The sequence below is a fragment of the Microcaecilia unicolor genome, chromosome 2 (assembly GCF_901765095.1).
Source record: "Microcaecilia unicolor chromosome 2, aMicUni1.1, whole genome shotgun sequence".
Classification (NCBI taxonomy): Eukaryota; Metazoa; Chordata; class Amphibia; order Gymnophiona; family Siphonopidae; genus Microcaecilia; species Microcaecilia unicolor.
In genome coordinates, this window is record NC_044032.1 from 302,885,103 (window position 1) to 302,907,762 (window position 22,660).

At 40.2% G+C, this 22,660-nt stretch overlaps 1 protein-coding gene across 12 annotated transcripts in view; it reads left to right on the top strand.

The window, feature by feature from the left end:
• PTPRD (protein tyrosine phosphatase receptor type D) overlaps nt 1-19,088 on the top strand; it is a 1,064,164-nt gene extending 1,045,076 nt beyond the window's left edge. For all 12 annotated transcript variants that reach the window (XM_030194293.1, XM_030194296.1, XM_030194294.1 and 9 more), the window contains 3 exons: nt 3-157; nt 13,644-13,779; nt 16,519-19,088. In XM_030194293.1, coding sequence (XP_030050153.1) covers nt 3-157; nt 13,644-13,779; nt 16,519-16,587 — 360 coding nt within the window. In that variant the 3' untranslated portion in view covers nt 16,588-19,088. The remainder of the gene's footprint in view (nt 1-2; nt 158-13,643; nt 13,780-16,518) is intronic.
• Nucleotides 19,089-22,660: the final 3,572 nt, after the last annotated feature.

A 22,660-nucleotide genomic window follows, 5' to 3' on the forward strand; every position in this document is an offset into this window, starting at 1 on the left:
AGGATGGCCAGTCACGAACAGTTCGACAGTTCCAGTTCACTGACTGGCCAGAGCAAGGAGTGCCAAAGTCCGGAGAAGGATTTATCGATTTCATAGGCCAAGTGCATAAAACAAAAGAACAGTTTGGTCAGGATGGGCCAATCTCTGTTCACTGCAGGTGAGCTAAAAACATCTTAGTTTTTGATAAAAACATAGGGACCAATATGGAAAGAGATTGTATATTTAGTGGCCACCGCTAAATTTAGAGAAAGGCACAGCGAAGGTGACAAGGTGGATGATGTCGATGAAACTACTACTAGACTCAAAAAAAGTTCACAGCAAGAGTTTATTGATAAAGACTGGTACCTAAAAAAATCGGTGGTGAAAAAAAGCACATAACGGTATTCTATACACGGTGCCTAAAATTAGGCGCGATTTATAGAATAGTACTTAAGCCCAGGGATCATGCCTATATTTAGGCACGACCCAATACTAATGCATAATTCCCAATAAAACCACTGGTAGATACACCTATTAACCACAAAAAAGCAGGGTACTTAGTGTATAATTTTCATGAAGGATATTTGGGAAAATTCCACAATCCACATCAATATGTAAACAGTGTATATGTATGAAGCAGAGAAAAACAACATGAAAGTATTCAGGAGAAATTCTCAGAGGTATAACTCACCCAAGCAGAGTGCCAACCCTAAGGCTTGTCTTGTCACAATTTTCACAAAACCATCACATGTCCTTCATATTTATGAAAAAGAAAATAAGATGAAACCTTTTTTATTGGACATAACTTAATACATTTCTTGATTAGCTTTCGAAGGTTGCCCTTCTTCGTCAGATCAGATAAGTAACCTTCGAAAGCTAATCAAGAAATGAACTAAGTTATGTCCAATAAAAAAGGTATCATCTTATTTTCTTTTTCATGTTTTATTTTGTTTTATTTCTATTGATTACCTTTAAAAGTGGACTAACACGGCTACCACACCTCTCTACTTCATATTTGTGGAAAGCACAACAAAGCTTAATAGCTAATAACTTAAATCACACTTATCTCAGGGCTGTCGGGTGAACTCTCTACACCCGGCAGCCATTATAACATGACACTTCTCCCCCTAGCTCCTCAATCCTCCAGAGGGTCTCACTGGCAGGATCCCTCCTAATGTCCGACACCGCAGAATTTCGAAAGTATCTGCGTCAGGGACCTGGATTCATGCTGCCACAACCTGCAATTGACAATAAATGTCCCAATGCCTGTGATACATATTTTTCATTGTTTATAGTGTATATCACAAGTACATAAGTACATAAGTAGTGCCATACTGGGAAAGACCAAAGGTCCATCTAGCCCAGCATCCTGTCACCGACAGTGGCCAATCCAGGTCAAGGGCACCTGGCACGCTCCCCAAACGTAAAAACATTCCAGACAAGTTATACCTAAAAATGAGGAATTTTTCCAGTCCATTTAATAGCGGTCTATGGACTTGTCCTTTAGGAATCTATCTAACCCCTTTTTAAACTCCGTCAAGCTAACCGCCCGTACCACGTTCTCCGGCAATGAATTCCAGAGTCTAATTACACGTTGGGTGAAGAAAAATTTTCTCCGATTCGTTTTAAATTTACCACACTGTAGCTTCAACTCATGCCCTCTAGTCCTCTAGTATAAAACTCGTATAAAACTCATAAAATATTGGGGCACAAGGGTACTTACAAAAATAAAAAAGGTTAAAAAGAAGGAGAATTTCCATGATTGAGAAACTTATCAACCCTCTAAGAACAGCCTTTTAACTTAGGGTTGGCACTCTGCTTGGGTGAGTTATACCTCTGAGAATTTCTCATGAATACTTTGATGTTTTTTTTCTGCTTCACACATATACACTGTTTACATATTGATGTGGATTGTGGAATTTTCCCACATGTCCTTCATGATAATTATAGACTAAGTAATCTGGTTACATTTAGACGTGGCCATTTGCACCAACGAAAGCATGGAGCCCCCTTGTTCTGTAATTATGTGCATAACTAAAAGTCACGCCTCCAATCCACCATGGCCCTCCCATTTCTGCGCCTCCTTTTCCGACTCGCGTGTTAAATTTAGGCACGTACATGTTAATTGACTCTAATTAGTGGCAATAGTTATTTGTTAAAAAGCCACTTGGTGCTAATTAGCTCATTATTCAATTAAAATACGTGCACAGATTGGGCGCACGTGCTCAAATTAGCACACACATTTTTAGCACTTTTCATAGAATTAGGGGGTATATGGATAGTGCTGCTGAGAATTCCCTTTAATATGCCCCAAACCTATTCCAATAATGCTGAGGCAGAATGAAGCGTTTCACCTAACTATACATTTAGGGCCTCTCTTACCAAGCTGCGGCAAAAGGGGGCCAGCGCTGGCATTGGCATGTATTTTACACACACGCCAAGGCCCCCTTTTACTGAAGCTGGTAAAAGGAAATTCTCACCTTCCTGCAGGAAATGGCTGTGTGGCAAGTAAAGCACTTACCGTACGGCCATTTTGAGGGGAGCCCTTACTGCCACCCATTGAGATGGCGGTAAGGGCTCCCCCATTAACCTGGTGGTAACTGGGCAGCGCACGGCACTGCCCAATTACTGCCAGGTACACTCCGGTGCTACAAAAATAGATAACGTTTTGTAGCACCGGAAATGACAGAGTGCTAGAGGTGGGAAGTACCACCAGGCTGCTGCAGTAGCCTGGCAGTACTTCCTGTATGCCACTGCTTAGTAAAAGGAGCCCTTAATACTAGATTCTGTACAGGTCGCTGAAATTTGGGTGCCCAGTTTTTGAGTGCTTATCCCAGATCTGTGTATAAATGAATTAGTCAATTAGCCGCTAACAATTAATTATTGGGGTTAAGAAGCACTTAATTGGCAGAAGTTAGGAGTTATGCGTAGAATAGAATAGCCCTATTCTCTATTCTGTGACATACACACCTAAATTTCATAGTGCACAGCTCCAAAGGGGGCATACCATAGGAGGGGCATAGATCAGGAGCATTTCCCAAAATTAGGCAGGGTGTTATAGAATACCTGCATTTGCGCACCTAACTGCAATCAGTTTGGCACAAGCATTTACTCCAACCTTTGACAAGCGTAAGTGCTTATGTCTAAAGTTTGGCACAAACCCCAGTGACTGAAATTGTGCACACAAGTACAGTCATATTCTGGATCTGCGCACTCAATTTAATTACTTAAGAAGCCAATCAGCGCCGAGAATTGCCACTTCACAAACAATTATTGATACTAATTAGCATTAATTACAGTTTACGTGCGCAACTTGCTAAGCGTATTCTGTATGTAAAGTGTGCATAAATTCTAATGTGTGCTGCCAAAAAGGGGGGTGTGGCCATGGTTGTGGAATGGGCGGGCCATGGGTGTTCTGAAAATCTACGCGCCCGGTTATATATTATAGAATACACCTACTTCGTACCTAACTTAGGGACTGGTAATTACACCAAGTTTTACTTGGTGTAAATGGACGACGCGCTTGGAGTTTGGCACAGGCATGGCCGCTAGGTGTATTCCATAAACCAGCTAGATATATTCTATAAACTGCACTTAAGTTTAGGTGTTGTTTATGGAATACACCTAGGCATATTTTTTGGCGCTGATTTTAAGGCACTATATATAGAATCTAGCCCGAAATGCACACTAAGCTAGTATTCTGTTTTTGTTTATTTAATCTCAGTATTTATTTTCCTCTCTATTTGTAAGAATACACAAATAAAACATAAAGTAAAAAGTAAAACAAAACCAATATCAATACATCATTTATCCAATTAAAACATCACAGTCATTTACATACAATTCTTTCTATCTTGTGCTGCATCAAACGTGCAGCTAAAACCTTTATAGTTTGGCAAAATAGTATTATTTCTTTAGCACATTTGATATACCATTGAGGCCTTCACATAGGCATACACCCTGGGATTCTATATGTCATGCCTGAATTTCCATGCAGAAATTGAAGCATATTCTATAACAGTATGTGTAACTAAATTGGTTCAGTAGCTAATCAGCACTGTCATTTGGATGTTAACAAGCAATTATCAGCACTAATTGGCATTCATTTTTATGTGCAGAACTTGCTATGTGCATTCTGTAACATGGTGTGCTTAAATTCTAAGTCACTTAGTTGAAAAAGGGCATGGTCATGGGCAGGGCATTTCTAAAATCTATGCGCTTTCTTATAGTATACACTCGCTGCACTTAATTTAGGTGCTGGAATTTATGCCAAGTAAAAATTGGCGTAAATTGCCGCAACTGAATTTGATTGCGTGGAGAGGCGCTCGGTGTATTCTATGTCAAGCGTGGAAATTTAAGCCTATTCTATAAAATATAGGCATGCTTTAGAGAATACGCCTAGGTGTATTTTTTTTCTGTGTGGAATTTTCAGGCGCCATATATAGAATCTAGCCCTCAGTGGTTAACAAGTACAACTTTCTGTATAGACACTAGTACTGTCCCTAAGGGCTCACAATCTAAGTAGTATGCATTGTACCTGGGGCAATGGAGGGCTAAGTAACTTGCGCAGGGTCACACAGAGCTGCAGAGGGAATTGAACCTGGAAGCCTTTCTGACAAGATCAGATATGTTTTTGTGACACGCATAAGCAGCGTTTTTAGAACACTCTTTATATCACTCAAGTTGTACAAGGTTCCAGTATATGAGTATACACCACATTTTCAGACTCCTGAGTTGGTTTGGTGTACTCCTAATAAATACCACATACAAGAACTTTATCATCTCCCTTGTGCAGAAGTGTAGCTAGGTTGAGGGCGCAGGGAGAACGGAGAGCAAACTGCCACCAGCGCGTATTTTAAACACAACAGATTGCGTGAAAAATAGGCACCAGAGCCATCAGAAGTCTGTTTGGGGTTATGGCTGCTTCCCTGGCAACTCAGCTATGCCTCTGCCCTTGTGGTCTGGAACTGACAATCCTTTCATCCTAATTTTTGGTTTTGGTGCTACGGTCTTAGGGATTGCTGTTCCTCCACTCTCCTGTGCTTTCTCCTTTCACCTAACTTTGGGTATCATTTATTGAATCTATCCCATAGTGGCAATACTCAGCTGCCACTCATAAAGCTAAGCAATTTAATTTTGGCCACAAAAAACCTGCCCTAAATTAAACCACTTACTTATACATAGAGCGGCTCTGTGTCACAGCTATATGTGAATCCAGCGGCAATTAATTTAGTTTATTTATAATCAGCAGTCTCGGCATAAATTCAGCACTGTTGACTCTCCATATAGCAGCACTGAATATACATGCTTGTTTAAACACTGCAGCTGGCATTTAGTAAAATCTGATCGCTGCCACAGCTCAACATTGACCTAATATTTCTCAAATGTAAATAAATATGGTTATGAACTTCTTCGGGGAGACATGAAAATGTATTTATTTGCAAGGAAGCTTGGAGCAGTTTATAACACTAATACATCTTGAGATTTTCACAGACAATAAAATACACCTAACAAATATTACAATACACACTCTGGCTATGCTGGAGCCATGCCATTACAAATGTGAAAGCACAAGAACACCCCGGGCTCCCAGAAACAGATTATCTTAGATGTCCCTCCAAAAGTAATCCAGGAGACACTCACTGAGCAGCAACTGGCAGGAAGCCCGTCCTCCTTTCCTTTTCATTCCCATAGACCAGTCCAAACCAATGGAAAGGACTCAGAGTGAGGCGGTGACTCTGGAAGCTATCTGGGTTTGCAAGTGGGCAGAGGCTCATCTCTTGGCCATTTTAGTGGTACACCTTCCCAGCAGTGAAACTGTGTAACAGAACATGCTTAGGAAGTCCACCTGCAAATTTTTGCTTCTGGTAATATACACCAGTGTTTCCCAAGTGAGTCCTGGAGTACCCCCTTGCCAGCTGGGTTTTCAGGATATCCAAAGTTCACAGGGGCGTGTCGGAAGCGTAGCGAAGGCGAGACTGGGGCGTGCCTAACACATGGGTGTCCTCAACTGATAATGGAAAAACTTGGGCATCCCTGACGAGCACTTGGGCGACTTTACTTGGTCCATTTTTTCTTACGACCAAGCCTCAAAAAAGGTGTCCGAACTGACCAGATTACCACTGGAGGGAATTGGGAATGACCTCCCCTTACTCCCCCAGTGGTCACCAACCCTCTCCCACCCTAAAAAAAACTTTTTAAATATTTTTTCCCAGCCTCAAATGTCATACCCAGCTCCATGACACTATGGTAGTGGTGTACAGTTGTGGGGAGTGAGTTTTCTTTGGGGGGGGGCGGGTTGGGGGGCTCAGCACACAAGGTAAGGGAGCTATGCACCTGGGAGCAATTTGTGAAGTCCACTGCAGTGCCCCCTAGGGTGCCTGGTTGGTGTCCTGGCATGTCAGGGGGACCAATGCAGTACGAATTCTGGTTCCTCCCACGACCAAATGGCTTGGATTTGGTCTTTTCTGAGATGGGCGTCCTCAGTTTCCATTATCGCCGAAAATCAGGGACAACCATCTCTAGGAACGACCATCTCTAAAGTCGACCTAAATTTCCAGATGTAGGCGTCCCCGACCGTATTATTGAAACGAAAGATGGCCGCCCATCTTGTTTCAATAATACGGGTTTGCCCACCCCTTCGCCGGGACATCCTGCGAGGACATCCTCAGAAAAACTTGGGCGCCCCTTTCAACTATGCCCCTCCACTAAAGCATTCTTCCGTAAAGATCCCACACTTTTTAAATATGCCTGTCAGCTCCTATCAAAAAGAAAATGCATCCATCCATTTTCTGCAGCCTTTACTGATGCGTATCCCTCACTATTTAATTAGGATCTGAAACAGCAGAGATTTTTTTTAATCATTCCTCGTTTTCCTCATTATCTAACTCTTTTTGCTTCTTGAGGGTACAATACCGCAAATAAATTTTTACTGCTTGGTGGTACAAAGGGGTTCTGAATAGCTGATTCACAATAACAGGAAGAGGGGCAGTGCCCAGTCTGAAGACTGTCAAAGTGTGCTTTGAACAACTGTGCTAAAAAAATACACACAATCTCCCAGATTCTATATAGCGCGACCGGTCATATTCTGGATTTGTGCACACAGCTTAATTAGTTAACAAGCCAATCAGCGCCAATAGTTATAAGCACATAAGTAATGCCATACTGGGAAAAGACCAAAGGTCCATCAAGCCCAGTATCCTGTCCCCGACAGCGGCCAATCCAGGTCAAGGGCACCTGGCAAGCTACCCAAACGTACAAACATTTTATACATGTTATTCCCGAAATTGTGGATTTTTCCCAAGTCTATTTAGAGGTGGTCTATGGATTTGTCCTTTAGGAAACCGTCCAGTCCCTTTTTAAACCCTGCCATGCTAACCGCCTTCACTATGTTCTCCAGCAACGAATTCATAAGTACATAAGTTGCCAGTTAACAAGCAATTATTGACACTAATTGGCATTAATAAAAACTTACACTGTCTAAGCGTATTCTGTAATGTGATGCATGTAAATTCAAAGTAGCATAGTTGAAAAGGGGGTGTGGCCATGAAAAGGGTGGGTTGTGGATGTGTCTAAATCTATGCGCATTATTATAGAATACACCTGGTCTGTGCCTAATTTAGGCATCCGCATTTATACCAAGTTTTACTTGGCATAACTGCCTGCGACTAAATTTAGTAACGCACACGGGCATTTGGCAAATTCTATGAACTGCACAGTAATATAGGCATATTCTATAAAAGTACACCTAAATTTAGGCGTAGTTTATAGAATATGCCTAGGCACGGATTTTTGGCGCCAATATTTTAGGCATGATATATAGAATCTAGGCCTACATGTAGCCACATATAACTTTTTTGGTACATAGCACCATCGTTGTTTGTAATTTAATGCTGCCAATAGGATAAAGTGCTACATTTTCAACTATATGAATTTGGGGTGCTTTTACGAAGCTATGCAAAAGGGGGCCTGTGCTGCCGAGGCCCCCTTTTACCACAGTGGGTAAAAGGCAGGTTTCTCTTTTCTTAAAGAAATGACAGTGCGGCAAGTGAAGCACTTGCTGTGTGGCTGTTTTGGGGGGAGAATTTAATGCCACTGATTGAGGTGGCAGTAAGGGCTCCCGCGCTAACCTGGCGGTAACCGGGCAGTGCGCAGCACTGCCTGATTACCGCCGGGTATACACCAGCCCTCAAAAATTGAAATATTTTTGCAGCACTGGAAATGGTTCACGCTGGGGGAGGGAACTGCCACTGGGCTGCTGCGCTAGCCCGGCGATACTTCCCTTGTAGCGAGAGGTAAGCCCGCATTGGGCTTACCACCATTTGGTAAAACGGCCCCTTTATTTGGTTTTTTTTAAAAAGTGTTTTGAGTCCCCTTTGCATGTGATGGTTGCTGTTGTGGATCTCACATTTCACATTTGTTTCAGTAAGATGTTAGTACTGCTGTTTGACAGTGTAGTCATTTTTAATGAACATATTGAATTAGAAACAGCTGTTGCACTGTTCAAAACTAGTCAGGACACAGAGGAGCATTTAAATATGAGCTGCACTCTTCTAAAATAACCAAACTCATGGAAGGCGTAGTGACGAAACAACTCACGGATTACCTAAATAAATACTCGATTCTACATGAGTCTCAATCAGGATTCCGTTCGAACCACAGCACTGAAACTGTACTAGTGACGTTAATGAACACATTTAAAAAAAACAATTGCAACTGGCAATAACATACTCCTCCTACAATTCGACATGGTCAACCATGGAATATTACTAAATATTCTAGAATACTTTGGAGTTGGAAGTAACGTTCTGAACTGGTTCAGAGGATTCTTGACCACAAGATCATACCAAGTAATAGCAAACAAGGATATTTCAGCCTCATGGACACCTGAATGTGGAGTTCCCCAAAGATCCCCCCTCTCACCAACCCTCTTCAACCTAATGATGATACCCTTAGCCAAGCTACTAGCCAATCATAACCTCAACCCCTATATATATGCAGACGATGTCATGATTTATATCCCGTTCAAACACGACCTAAGGGAAATCACCAACGAGATCAATCAAAGCCTCCAAATCCTGCAGTCCTGGGCTGATGCATTCCAGCTAAAACTCAACGCAGAAAAAACGCAATACTCACTTCACAACATAACACAAGTAACTTCAACACCATAACAACACCAAACCTTTCTCTTTCAGTCTCAAACAATCTGAAAATTCTTGGCGTTACCATTGATCGAAATCTCACACTTGAAACCCACGTGAAGAACACAACGAAAAAGATGTTCCACTCCATTTGGAAACTCAAACGAGTAAAACCTTTCTTCTCGAGATCCATTTTCAGTAAACTGATACAATTGATGGTGCTAAGTCACCTGGACTACTGCAACGCATTATACGCCAGCTGTAAAGAACAAACTATCAAGAAACTGCAAACAGCCCAAAATACCGCAGCCAGACTCATATTTGGTAAAACAAAATATGAAAGTGCAAAACCCCTAAGAGAGAAACTTCACTGGCTCCCACTGAAAGAGCATATCGCATTCAAGATCTGCACGATGGTTTACAAAATCATACATGGAGATGCCCCGAGCTACATGCTAGACCTCGTGGACCTGCCTCCCAGAAATGCTAAAAGAACATCCCGCAAATTCCTTAATCTACACTTCCCCAACTGTAAAGGAGTAAAATACAAGCTAACACATGCGACTAGCTTCTCCTACATGAGCACACAGCTTTGGAATGCAGTACCAACTGACCTGAAAACGATTAACGAAATAACTAACTTTCGCAAATCTCTAAAAACCTATCTCTTCAACAAGGCCTACAATGGGAATCCATAACTTAATCATAACACTGCACCACTTCGCCCTATTCTGATAGGTATCTTCCTATAACTATCTGTATAGATCTTTTTCTCATCCCTGATCTTGTTATAACACCAATTATATTTGCTACCCTGGAATGGCGATGCCATAACAGGTTTTTGTAAGCCACATTGAGCCTGCAAATAGGTGGGAAAATGTAGGATACAAATGCAATAAAATAAATAAAATACAGTTGGATCAGGTTGAATATCTTACACACCTGCTTATAAAATCTATATAAGCAAGGATACATACATTCCCCCGGATTCTATATAGCACGACCAAAATTGTGTGCACAAATCCAGGCATGTTCTGTATTTGCGCTTGGAATTTATTTAGTTAACAAGCCAATTAGTGCCAATAATTGCCATTTAACAAGCAATTGTTGACACTAATTGGCTTTCATTAGAATTTAGATGCACAACTTGCTATGCGTATTCTATAAAGTGGTGCTCGTAAATTCTAATGCGTACAGCTAAACAGGGGTTTGGCTATGGGCATGGAATGGGCAGATCGTAGACATTACAAAAAATTATGCATGTGGTTGTAAAATACCCCTGCACCGCATCTAACTTAGGTGCAAGTATTTATACCAGGTTTTACTTGGCATAAATTCCTGTGACTAGGTTTAGGTGTGGGTAAGGGCTGTAGGTAAATTTTATACACTACATCTAAGTTAGGCGCGGTTTATAGAATATGTCTAGGTTTTAATTTTTTCAACTCCGATTTTTCAGGCGCCATGTATAGAATCTAGCCCATTGTGAGCCTGATTTTAAAACAGAATGCTTATGTGAAATGTCAAAAAAAGGCTCCTATTTGAAGTCTGTTTTATAAAGGCAACATGAATCCCTATGGGGTCCTTTTACTACAGTGTGCTAATGATTAGCTCGTGCTAAATGATAAAAGCCCATTATATTCTTATGATTGTCTTATTTAGTGCACACCATAGTGAAAGGACCCTTGTATCTTTATAAAATAGTAATATAGGGGCTCATTTCCAAAGCACTTAGACATACAAAGTACCATAATAACGTTTGGTACTTTGTGTGTCTAAGCGCCTCTTTTACTAAGCCGCGTAAGCGTCTATTTGCACCCAATGTGCACCAAAATGGACTTAATGACCGACTATTTCATGGCTCTTGTGGTAATTTCATTTTTGGCGTGCGTCCAATACACATGTCTGAAAAATATTTTTTATGTTCTGGCGCGCGTAGCGGACACACGCCAAATGGCATCTGATGCGCATAGGTCATTACCAGCCAAATTCTTTACCACTAGGTCTATGGCTGGCGGTAAGGTCTGAGACCCAAAATTTTGATTTTGCCGAACATCCATTTTCGGCAAAAAAAAGGCCTTTTTTACAGATGCGCTGAAAAATGATTCTGTGCATACCCAAAACCCACACCTACACTACCGCAAGCCATTTTTCACCGTGCCTTTGTAAAAAGGACCCCTAAGTGCTTTAAAATGAGCCCCTGTGACAACATATGATGGCAGATGAAGACATGCATGGTCCATCCAATCTGCCCAACAAAGTGGCCAGAACCGCACCAGCCACTCTATGATCAAATATTGGCATTACAAATAGGGCAATTGGCAATTTGCCTCAGTACCAACTACAAATTTGATACAGTCTTAGAAGTGTGGTTCATAATTTTGGTTGCAGCATTGTAGCATTGTCAGTACTTAATAATAATAATAATAATAAAATATATTTGTAGCCCGCATTATCATGGCATTCTAAGCGGAGAACAGATTTACTGGCTTACTGTACACCGCCTTGAGTGAATTCCTTCAAAAAAGGTGGTAAATAAATCCTAATAAATAAATAAAATAATAAAATGGACTAATACAGATGTTACATCATAAAACATATCATCGATGAAACAAGCAGCAATATAAACCAAAAGCAAATCTCAATGTATAACACCAGTGTCCACATTGTTCCAACTGTCCATACACCTGGAGGAAGAAGAAGGTTTTCAGTTCTTTTTAAAACTGATTAATGTTCTGTATTAAGCAGAGCTCGACAGATAATTTATTTCACAACCAATAAGATAAAAAATAGATGATCTGTATTCTTCCGTATACACATGCCAGAAGGATGGAACCTCAAGCAAGTTCCTTTGAGAGGTCATCAGAGAGCAGAATGGCTGGTATAGTCTTAGAGCAGAACAAAACAGCGGGGAAATATTATTTAAAACTTTAAGGCCTTTAAGATAGGAGAAATATGACTAAATTGCGATATATTCATAATAACTCTTGCTATGGAGTTCTGGGTCACTTGCAAAACCTTCAATGATCCACTCATGATACCAATAACTAGGCAATTGCAACAGAGATAAGAGAAGGGCAGCTGGGATGGGGGAGGTGGAGGAAGGGGCAAAAAGGTGACCAAGTAGGGAGATGGCAGAACAACAGTGACGACTAGAGGGATAGAGAGGGGGTGGCAATACAAAGTGGCGCTAAGAGGGGACATATCCCCTTCTCCTCTTTAGATTGCCCCACGATCTCAACTTCCCTTTATTCTCCTGTCTCCATTCTTTCATCCTGGTTTTCTCCTTCCCAATTCTTTTCCTGTCCCTACCTCTTTCCTCCTTCTTATTTCTATTTCTCTCTCTCATTTTCATGTCTCCCTTCTTGATGCATTCACCTTTTCTATAAATTCCCAGTCTTTGTTTTCTCTCTTCCTTCTCTAAGCCTCCTCTCCTCTCCCTTTCTTTGTCCTTCCTTTCTCTCCATCTCCTCATTATCCTAGGGATCTCCTCTTCCTCTTTCCCCATATCAATACCTGACATCTCCCACTCTTAAGACTCCTTAAACAAAATAATTTGCACAGGCACAAAGCTAGCTTGGTCAACTACTATTTTGTTATTGGAAAAAAAATTACCATATTTAGCATGCAAATTGATTCAACTGTATGCAAATGTGCTGCAGAATTGGCACATAATTTCAGAAATGCTGATACAAAACTTTCTCTTATCACAGAATATCACTTTTAAATCCTCCTCCTCCTCCTACTACTACTTATCATTTCTGTACACTTGAGCATGAAGGGACAGTCTCTGCTCGACAGAGCTTACAATCTAATTAGGACAAACAGGACAAACAAGAGATAAGGGAATATTAAAGTGAGGATGATAAAATAAGGGTTCTGAACAAGTGAGTAAGGGTTAGGAGTTAAAAGCAGCATCAAAAAGGTGGGCTTTTAGCTTAGATTTGAAGACGGCCAGAGATGGAGCTTGACGTACCGGCTCAGGAAGTCTATTCCAGGCATATGGTGCAGCAAGATAAAAGGAATGGAGTCTGGAGTTAGCAGAGGAAGAGAAGGGTGCAGATAAGAGAGATTTACCCAGCGAATGGAGTTCCCGGGGAGGAATGTAGAGAGAGATGAGAGTGGAGAGGTACTGAGGAGCTGTAGAGTGAATGCACTTACAGGTCAATAAGAGGAGTTTGAACTGTATGCGGAAACCCTTACTCACTTGTTCAGCACCCACTTTTATCATTCCCACCTTTGTAACTCCCTTATTCCTTATTTGTCCTAGTTAGATTGTAAGCTCTTTCGAGCAGGGACTTTCTCTTTATGTCCAGTGTAGAGCGCTGCATACGTCTAGTAGCGTGATAAGTAGTAGTAGAATGTACCTCTAAGCTGCCATAGAAAACACTGTCTTTTCCATATGTAGGGATTGCAAATATGACCCACTTTTAAGACAATAATGTACCTGATGCTTTCCTGCTGTATGTTATTTTATTTATTTATAGCAATGGTCAAGTCATTATTCCTTTTGTTTTACAACAGTGCGGGTGTTGGAAGGACTGGTGTATTCATAACCTTGAGCATCGTATTGGAAAGAATGAGATATGAAGGTGTTGTAGATATTTTCCAGACTGTCAAAATGCTGAGGACGCAACGGCCAGCCATGGTACAAACAGAGGTGAGTGACATCATTTCTGCCTGCTTTGTTCATGAAAGAGCTGAAAATATGTGACATAAGATATGTGTGTGCTGGTAAAGGGGTGACATGGTCTGAAAATTTGGCTAAATTACTGTGTTTTGTGACCTAGTTGTCTTTGTCACATTAACTCTCAAAAGTCACTATCACTTGTCACCTCTGGGCAGGCCTTGTTTATTCACTTTGGCCTGTGCCTAGGGTAGCACAGTTTTGGAGATGTTAGATTTCCTGCCCCCTCCCCCCCCCCCCCCCAAAAAAAGACCACCAATCCTATCTTGAACCTGTGAAACTGCTTCTCCTGCTGCCACTGCCACCCACCAGACTTCCACTCCAGTGATACTCGAAGGCCGCAGCTGCTCTGGGATTCTATGTGGAAGACGGGATCTGTGTGCACAGACTTAGTTCTTGCACTCATTTGAGGGCATTGCAAGCACGTGGGAGAAGGTTTTGTGGTCTGATACCACAGTGTAATGTTTTGGTCTCAACGCTAAGCTATACGTGTGGTGTAAACAAACTGAGCATAACACCATGCTAACACCATTCCTGCATTAAAGCATGATGTTGCAGCACTGTGTTATGGGGATGCTTTGCAACAAGGCAACAGAGAGACTTGTGAAGATGTTACAAAATATAGGAAACTCCCGGAGCAAAGCCTGTTATATGACATTGGGGTGGAGATTCACCTTTCAGCAGGTCAATGATTCTGAGCAACAATGGGGTGTCTCATCAAGACTATCCTGGAGTGGGTGAGTCAAAGCTGAGGCAAGGCTTGAAGACTGCAGTTCACAGATGATCCCCAGCCAGCTTGAAAGCACTTTCCCTTTACTGCCAAAAAGAGTAGACAAAAGATACAAACAAAACAGTGAGGTGGATGCGAGGAGGATATCAAGTAGTCTTTATTGGAAAACAGCTAAAAAACGACTCGACACAGCTGTGTTTCGGCACAAAAGGCCTGCCTCAGGAGTCTGGTGAATCTCTGATGTTATGGCAAAGATGCTAAACAATAAGACGGTTGTTAAAGTTCTGGCTGTAAATTCCTGGTTTTCAAATCTTTGTAATATCCTCAATCGGATAGTAGCGCTGAAAAGCAAAGGCCATCTGGACGGCAAGAGTCAGCGCTACTGTCCGATTGAGGATATTACAAAGATTTGACAACCAGGAATTTACAGCCAGGACTTTATCAACCATCTCATTGTTTAGCATCCTTGCCCTAACATCAGAGATTCATCAGACCCCTGAGAAAGGCCTTTTGTGCTGAAACACATCCGTGTCAGGTCGCTTTTTTAGCTGTTTTCCAATAAAGACTAATTGATATCCTCCTCGTCACTGTTTTGTTTGTTGCTCACGTTCACGTGAGGTCCGTTCTTCCTTCTCGTTTGTCTTGTTGGACAAAAGTTACAGTAGCCCACTATGCAAAGTTGGTAGACACTTATTTTAAATGACTTGTGGCTTTTATTGCCACAGAAGGGGCTTCCAGCAAGTACTGAGTCAAGGTGCATGTAAACTTCTGCAGTCAAAAGAGCTTTTGAATATTTCTGTAATAGTTCTTTCATACTGATAGTGTGCACTGTGAAACAAACTCTAAAGCATATTGAGTTATAATTTCTGGATACAGAATAGAGAAGCCTAACGATATTTGCAAGGTACTATACAGCAAGCACTCTTCATGCTGTAACTGTTTAGGAAATATCCCTTATTGTACATACTTTGTCGTACATATTTGGAAGCTTATACAAATCAGGAATAAGTGAATCTTTGTAAGCAAATGTTTTCCATTCCATTTCAAACTTTCCTTTGTGATGATTCATTGCACATGCAGCATAATAGTGGTTTTGAAAAGGGTGTTCCAGAAATATGTCAATTGTCATTGCCTAACTCGGTGAAAAGTCTTCCAGCCGGCAAGATAAATGTCACAGCGTTTACAGTTTTTGGATAATAGCATACAGCAAATTTTTCAGGGTAAAATTTAGTTGCATGAAAAAAAAGTCTGTTAACACTTGAGAAGATTGAAAAGTAAATTCCATTTATTTCACTTTAGCATTTTGCTGGAAGAAAAAGAATTCACAATTTGAACAGAATGAAAACTATCTGTTTTCCATCTCATTAATTTCTAGAAAGAAATTGAGTAACAAAAAATAAAATTTCCACCAGTTCTGTTCCAGTACATGCAGTAGCAAGCACCCGCAGTATATATACATGTTCACGGTATAATACTTTACCCATTCCGTACATTAGGAGAAGGTTTCTTTCTACAGCTGATTCAGGCATTCATGATTAGGTATAGTTCCTTGTCAATGTACCTCAGTTGGAATGGGTATTTGTGGCAAGAATGGCAGAAAATGATCGCACAATTACCAGCGCCGTTACCATTATATGTCTGTACGTATGTGGCACTCTGCAAACCACACACACAGCTCTGTGATCGTAGATGAATTAGAATGCCATTGCATCACATCTCACAACGTAGCAAAGCGCTTAACTCCCATTTATTTGATTTTGGAGCATCAAGTTTTTGTTTGTACCAAAGCAAATCTTACAGTAATCAATTGGGAATGTAAAATTTCTTACGTGCTTTGTAACATGTCATCACACCACAAGGCATTTTCTTGTCATATGCAAGCAATACGATGTTAATGGCCTAGCACATATTAATATGTAGGGAAAGAGTATTCCTAGTAAGAATTGTGCTTACAGATTTTTCTTTCTCTCTTTTTTCCCCAGGATCAATATCAGTTCTGCTATCGAGCTGCACTAGAGTACCTTGGCAGCTTTGATCACTATGCAACGTAAAAACCCCGAACCATCCTGGATTTTTACTGCAGGCCCTTTAAGATCCGGGGAGCCTCTTCTGAGCCATACAGCGTGCTTGAGAAGTACTTCTTAACCCTAGCTAAAGACCAATTAGTAGGAATATTAAAAAGAGAAAAAAAAACTATTCCCAGTGGACCAAGAATTCACAGTTTAATAACAATAATCAGAAACATAATAAAAGAATTCTAACATTCGAGGCATCTGATGGAGTTCAGATACTTAAAGGATATATAACAAGTTGAAATTAAAGGGGAGAGAAAATTATTGCAGAGAACTGTCATCTTGTTCTGGACTGCAAACAGATTGCACAGATAAATGTTGGCTTGGTACTATAGTTCAGTGTGAAATGTCAGTGTTAGAAATGAGAGGCTGAATCTGGGATTCCTGAAACAAAATGGACTCTTCACTTCAAAATCACCCCCTTGCCATCAATAACAATCTGTGATAACCCATAGAGGACGAGAGGAAACGTTTAACCAGAAAGATTGATCTAGTTTTTCTTTTCTTTTCTTTTCTTTTTTTTTCCAGTATTGTAAAGATACTGCTGATCTGTGCTTCATTTTTTAACTGTGTAAACCCTTTATTTCTTTTTTTTTAATCCAGAGAATTAGCAAAATTGCATACCGTTCTTTGTTTCTTTCAGAATTATAGAGTTTTATTTCAAGCTGTAGAACTGTTTCATGTAATACCTTGCTGTAGAACTGTTCAATAATTTTGCACATTTTTGTGCAGTCCTATATTTATCTTCAGTACCATCTTTTTTGTTAGATATTACTTTTACACTATTGTTTAATTTTGTTGTTGGCTTTTAACTGAGACATTACCCATTGTAATCAATTTATTAAAGTCAAACTATTTGATTTTGGTCTGTTTGGAATCAACAGGGAGGAGCACAGTATAAAGTAGCTGCTAATGGATGTTTGTGCATGTGTGTATAAGTATGTGTGCACACATATATCTTATTCCTTCCATAATTTGGATTTATTGAAGCAGTGAGAACGTTTTCTAGAATCCTGCGTTTTTTAAATATCCTTCTGTTTCCAAAATTCAGTGCTTAATTTCAGGTTTTAAGGGAAAAGAGGAATGCACATCAAGTGACGTTTAAACCTAACCTCCAACCAGAGAAACACACACACACAGAATACTTCCAATCTTTTGAACGCGGTAGTGCAATAAATGTATTAAATATAGGCAGTGTGCATGAGAGAAAGGTCAGTGCATATTTGATTAGGAGGGAAGAATGCTGTTGTCTATTAACTTTGAAGATATTTAATTAAAGAAAAAAGTGTTATCTACTTGTATAGTGTCTATAGTATGTGCTATGAAACTTAGATTCTATGATATTGTACAAGGGCAAAGCCAAACTCATGTTTGCTCTGTTAGAAAGACATTTTGTGGCACGTAGCATTGTTTAAAAATGCTGCTGCAGTTTTGTTTTTATTTTGCATTTAGAGTGCCTTATATTTGATATCTATTTTAATAGCATTGCTTTCCATTTCATTCTGTGTGTTACCTCCCTTAGTTCATATTGCTTTGCTTTTTTCATTGGAAGCATAATCTTTTGTAGAACATGTGCAAAATAATAGGTTTAATCATGTGAATTTTTTTTGTTTTGTTTTATGGATGTCGATAAACCATGGAGACCCAGCTTCAAGCTTGGGTAGTTTTTAAGTCTTTGTTCTTTCTTAAATCTAAGCAAGACAAATCACTAGTTTTTGTAATTTATGCTGCCTTCCAAATCTACATCCTGCCCAGTGTATTTTTTTCTCATACTGACCCAGAATGGACAGTTTTTATACTAATTAGTGCATAATTTATTTCATGGTAGTTGTTTTTGTGATGGTATTTTATGGGGCACCCTGTTTCAAGCCATTTGGACTGGCACTGACTTCCATGCTGCCTTGCCCAACTCTAATTGATAGGTTTTACAAGACCTTTCCAAAAAAAAGCATGCAAGACTCACAAGCATTGTGCAAATCTATGTTGGTAAACTTTCTGCTACTTTTACTCTGTGCTATGCAGGAAGAAACATTTAAAACCAAACAATAGCAAATCTTGTGAAAGAGATCTCCTGTAAAATAAGAAAAGTACTATTGAAAGTTTTCTTGGTAAGAGATTCTAAGTTCTACAGTACATCAGAACCAGAGAGGGGACTGCTGGCTATGGGCTCCTTTTACAAAGCTGCACTCCCGATTGACGGTGCGCTGAATGCGAAGAAGCTTCTAATTAGGGGGCCCTTTTATTAAGCTACAGTAAGAAGGGCCCTGAGGTAGCGGCGGGGGCTGTTTTTGCCGCTTGCTGAGGCCCTTTCTACCACAGTGGATAAAAAGGCTGAAAAAATGGCCATGTGGTAAGATTACTCTTACCGCGTGGCCATGGGGGAGGGCACTTATTGCCATTCATTCAGGTGGTGGTAAAGGCTCTCGCACTAACCCTGTGGTAACTAGGTAGTGCACGGCACTGCCCGATTCCTGCCAGGTAACCCCCTGCAGCAATATTTTTTTGAATATTTCCACTAGAACTGGAAATGCCGCGTGCTGGGGGTGGAACTACTGTCAGCGCCAGCTCCAGATTGGCGAGCGCTAAGCCCGTGGTGGGCTTACTGCCACTTAGTAAAGGGACCTCTAGGAGCGCAGCTTTGTAAAAGGAGCCCTGTGTGTCTCTATTTAATGATTATATTCATGTCTTTATTTTATTTAAACAGGAAATTAGTGTTGTCCACAGAAAAAAAAAGTCAGTTCTTTTTCGGATCATTTCAGAATTTTGGACACACTTTTTGTTTCAGAAATTAATGTGTTTAAAATTTGATTAATGTGCATAAAAATGTGTTAATGCAATAAGTCAACTTTATGTGCACTCGTTTGAAAATTCAAGTGCATAAAGTTGATTTGGTTCACATTCTTTATGCACATAAAATTTTCCAACTTGAAACTGCAAACTCGGGGCCCTGTTTAGTAAGGTGCCTTAGCGTTTTTAGCGCATTGTAAATATTAGTGCATGCTAACCATGTAGATGCCCATAAGAATATTATGGGCATCTACACGGTTAGCGCATGTTAAAAATGCTACCATGCCTCTAGCACAACTTAGTAAACAGGGCCCTCAATGCACATCTCTAGCAGGGATTAAAACTTGCAGTATTGAAACACATCATTGCAAAAATGTAGAATCAGAAGGACGGTTACGCACTCCCAGCTATTTACAGAGAAGAATTTTTCTTTGCATAAAATATCTACAAATTCAGAAATAACAAAAGCAAGAGGAAGTATTTCAGAATAGAGAGGTTTTTAATAGCAAAGAAGTTTTACTGTCTGGGAGTCCTTGCCAAAATTGTTTTTTTAATGTCATTGATGTGCATTCCACTTTCTGTATTTTTATAGCATATTCATGTACATTTTTAAAAATAAGGCAAGCATTGTTAACTGCCACACACACAAATTTCCCATAATAGAAACTGGTTTTATTAGCATATTGGGTGCTATTATTTACCTATGTATGTGTAGTTATGTATAATTTTGTAATTAGTTAGATAAAAAAATATAAAAGCTGATTTTGTACAGGACTTCATTTTAGCTCTTCTTGCTCTTTCTTTTTTTAAGTGTCATGCACAGTTGGGTGATGGAGAAGGATGGCTGGGATTGGACACCCACTGGCGAGATTTGCACTTTCTGTACCTTTGTGCTATGCACTGCCCTATTGATTCTACACCCAATAATGTTACTACTTGAACCCATCTATAAGAATTGCTTATAAAATTTACTTATGTGTATGTAGATAACACAGATCACTGAAAATGGACAAGAATTTGTTAGTTACAAAAACATCATTACTTTATTTCACTCATTTACCCTTTTTGTTCAGTTTTCCTTTCTTTTTTGGGCCCTGATACTCCAGCAGATATCAGAAGGCTTTCGATTCTATCATATCCATCTGTTCACGTGGCTTTGCCATTAAAGCTTGGAGTGTCTTTACAAAGATAAATAAAAAGTTGTGTTCTTTGCTCTCGTTTTGGATGCATAGACTGAAAAATTAAAAAAAAAACTTGTAAAATGGCTTGTTAAAAAATACAATTACCTCTAATTAGTAGTACGCATAAATGTTTTACAAGATGAAAGGCGTGCTTTTTATTTTCTTACTTCGTTACATTGGTGGCGAAAGAAGTCTGTATGAAAATCAGTTCTTGCTGACACAAGTTCCATTTGTTACAAATGAATTCTAATAAAAATGTCAGTGTTATGCAGTCTTGGTTGTATTTTCTCCATCGATACTTTTAGAAATACATTAAAATAGTATCTAATAGTAGAACGCACAATGATTAGAGTTACTACTACACTACTACTTATCATTTCTAAAGCGCTACTAGACGTACGCAGCGCTGTACACTTGAACATGAAGAGACAGTCCCTGCTCGACAGAGCTTACAATCTAATTAGGACAGACAAACAGGACAAACAAGAGATAAGGGAATATTAAAGTGAGGATGATAAAATAAGGGTTCTTAACAAGTGAATAAGGGTTAGGAGTTAAAAGCAGCATCAAAAAGGTGGGCTTTTAGCTTAGATTTGAAGAGGGCCAGAGATGGAGCTTGATGTACCGGCTCAGGAAGTCTATTCCATAGAGTTTTTTTAAAGATGTGTTAATTATATCTTTAAAGTGCAAAATAAATCTTCTAATTCAGTATAATTCATCTGTGGAAAATATCCCCCCCCCCCCCCCCCATTTACTAAGCCACGCGCTAATGCCAATACAGCCCATTCACTTTGAATAGGCTGTGTCAGCATTGCTGCGCAGCAGCTGCTAGTGTGGCTTAGAAAACAGGGAGGTAAATGTCATATCTCTGAATTGGTCTTCCAAAAGTATCACCAAGGAGATGAATGATGAATTTTTAACTTATAAGCCCATATATGTAAGGTAGGGCTCTTTTGTTTTGTAAAACAATGATATTAGTGTAAGCCACAAAATATAATTTCCTTATCCATCACTAAACCAGTCCAGACACTTGGGTTTGTTCTCTCTTGCCAGCAGATTGAAACCAAGAAGTACTGAACTGTGATGTCATCTGTTAAGAACTATATGCAGCCCCTTAGCAAGTCAGTATTTTTCAGTCTGCAGCAGATAGTAGGTCAGATAACTGCTGCAGCTTCTTCTCAAATCTGGTAGGTAAGTTGTTTGCATTTTTCTGGAGTTTAAAAAACAAAAGAGGCAGAAGCTAGTGAGGCTCAGACATGAGGAGCTTGGCCATTCTAGAAGCCTCAGGGTGTTACACCTAGGGCATCCCCAGGTCCCTCCCCACTCTTCTCCCCAAGCACCCCTTTTTCTCTTGGCATTTAAGGGATAGTTGTATGTGCCTCAGTCTAGCGAGGTAATTAAATTTGCTGATGACACAAAGTTATTCAAAGTCGTTAACTCGCAACAGGATTGTGAAAAATTACAGAAGGACCTTACGAGTCTGGGAGACTGGGCGGCTAGATGGCAGATGACGTTTAATGTGAGCAAGTGCAAGGTGATGCATGTGGGAAAAAAGAACCCGAATTATAGCTACGTCATGCAAGGTTCCACGTTAGGAGTTACGGACCAAGAAAGGGATCTGGGTGTCGTCGTCGATAATATACTGAAATCTTCTCAGTGTGCTGCTGCGGCTCGGAAAGCGAATAGAATGTTGGGTATTATTAGGAAAGGTATGGAAAACAGGTGTGAGGATGTTATAATGCCTTTATATCGCTCCATGGTGCGACCACACCTTGAGTATTGTGTTCAATTCTGGTCGCCACATCTCAAGAAAGATATAGTGGAATTGGAAAAGGTGCAGCGAAGGGCGACTAAAATGATAGCGGGGATGGGACGACTTCCCTATGAAGAAAGACTAAGGAGGCTAGGGCTTTTCAGCTTGGAGAAGAGACGGCTGAGGGGAGACATGATAGAGGTATATAAAATAATGAGTGGAATGGAACAGGTGGATGTGAAGCGTCTGTTCACGCTTTCCAAAAATAGTAGGACTAGGGGGCATGCGATAATACTACAGTGTAGTAAATTTAAAACGAATCGGAGAAAAT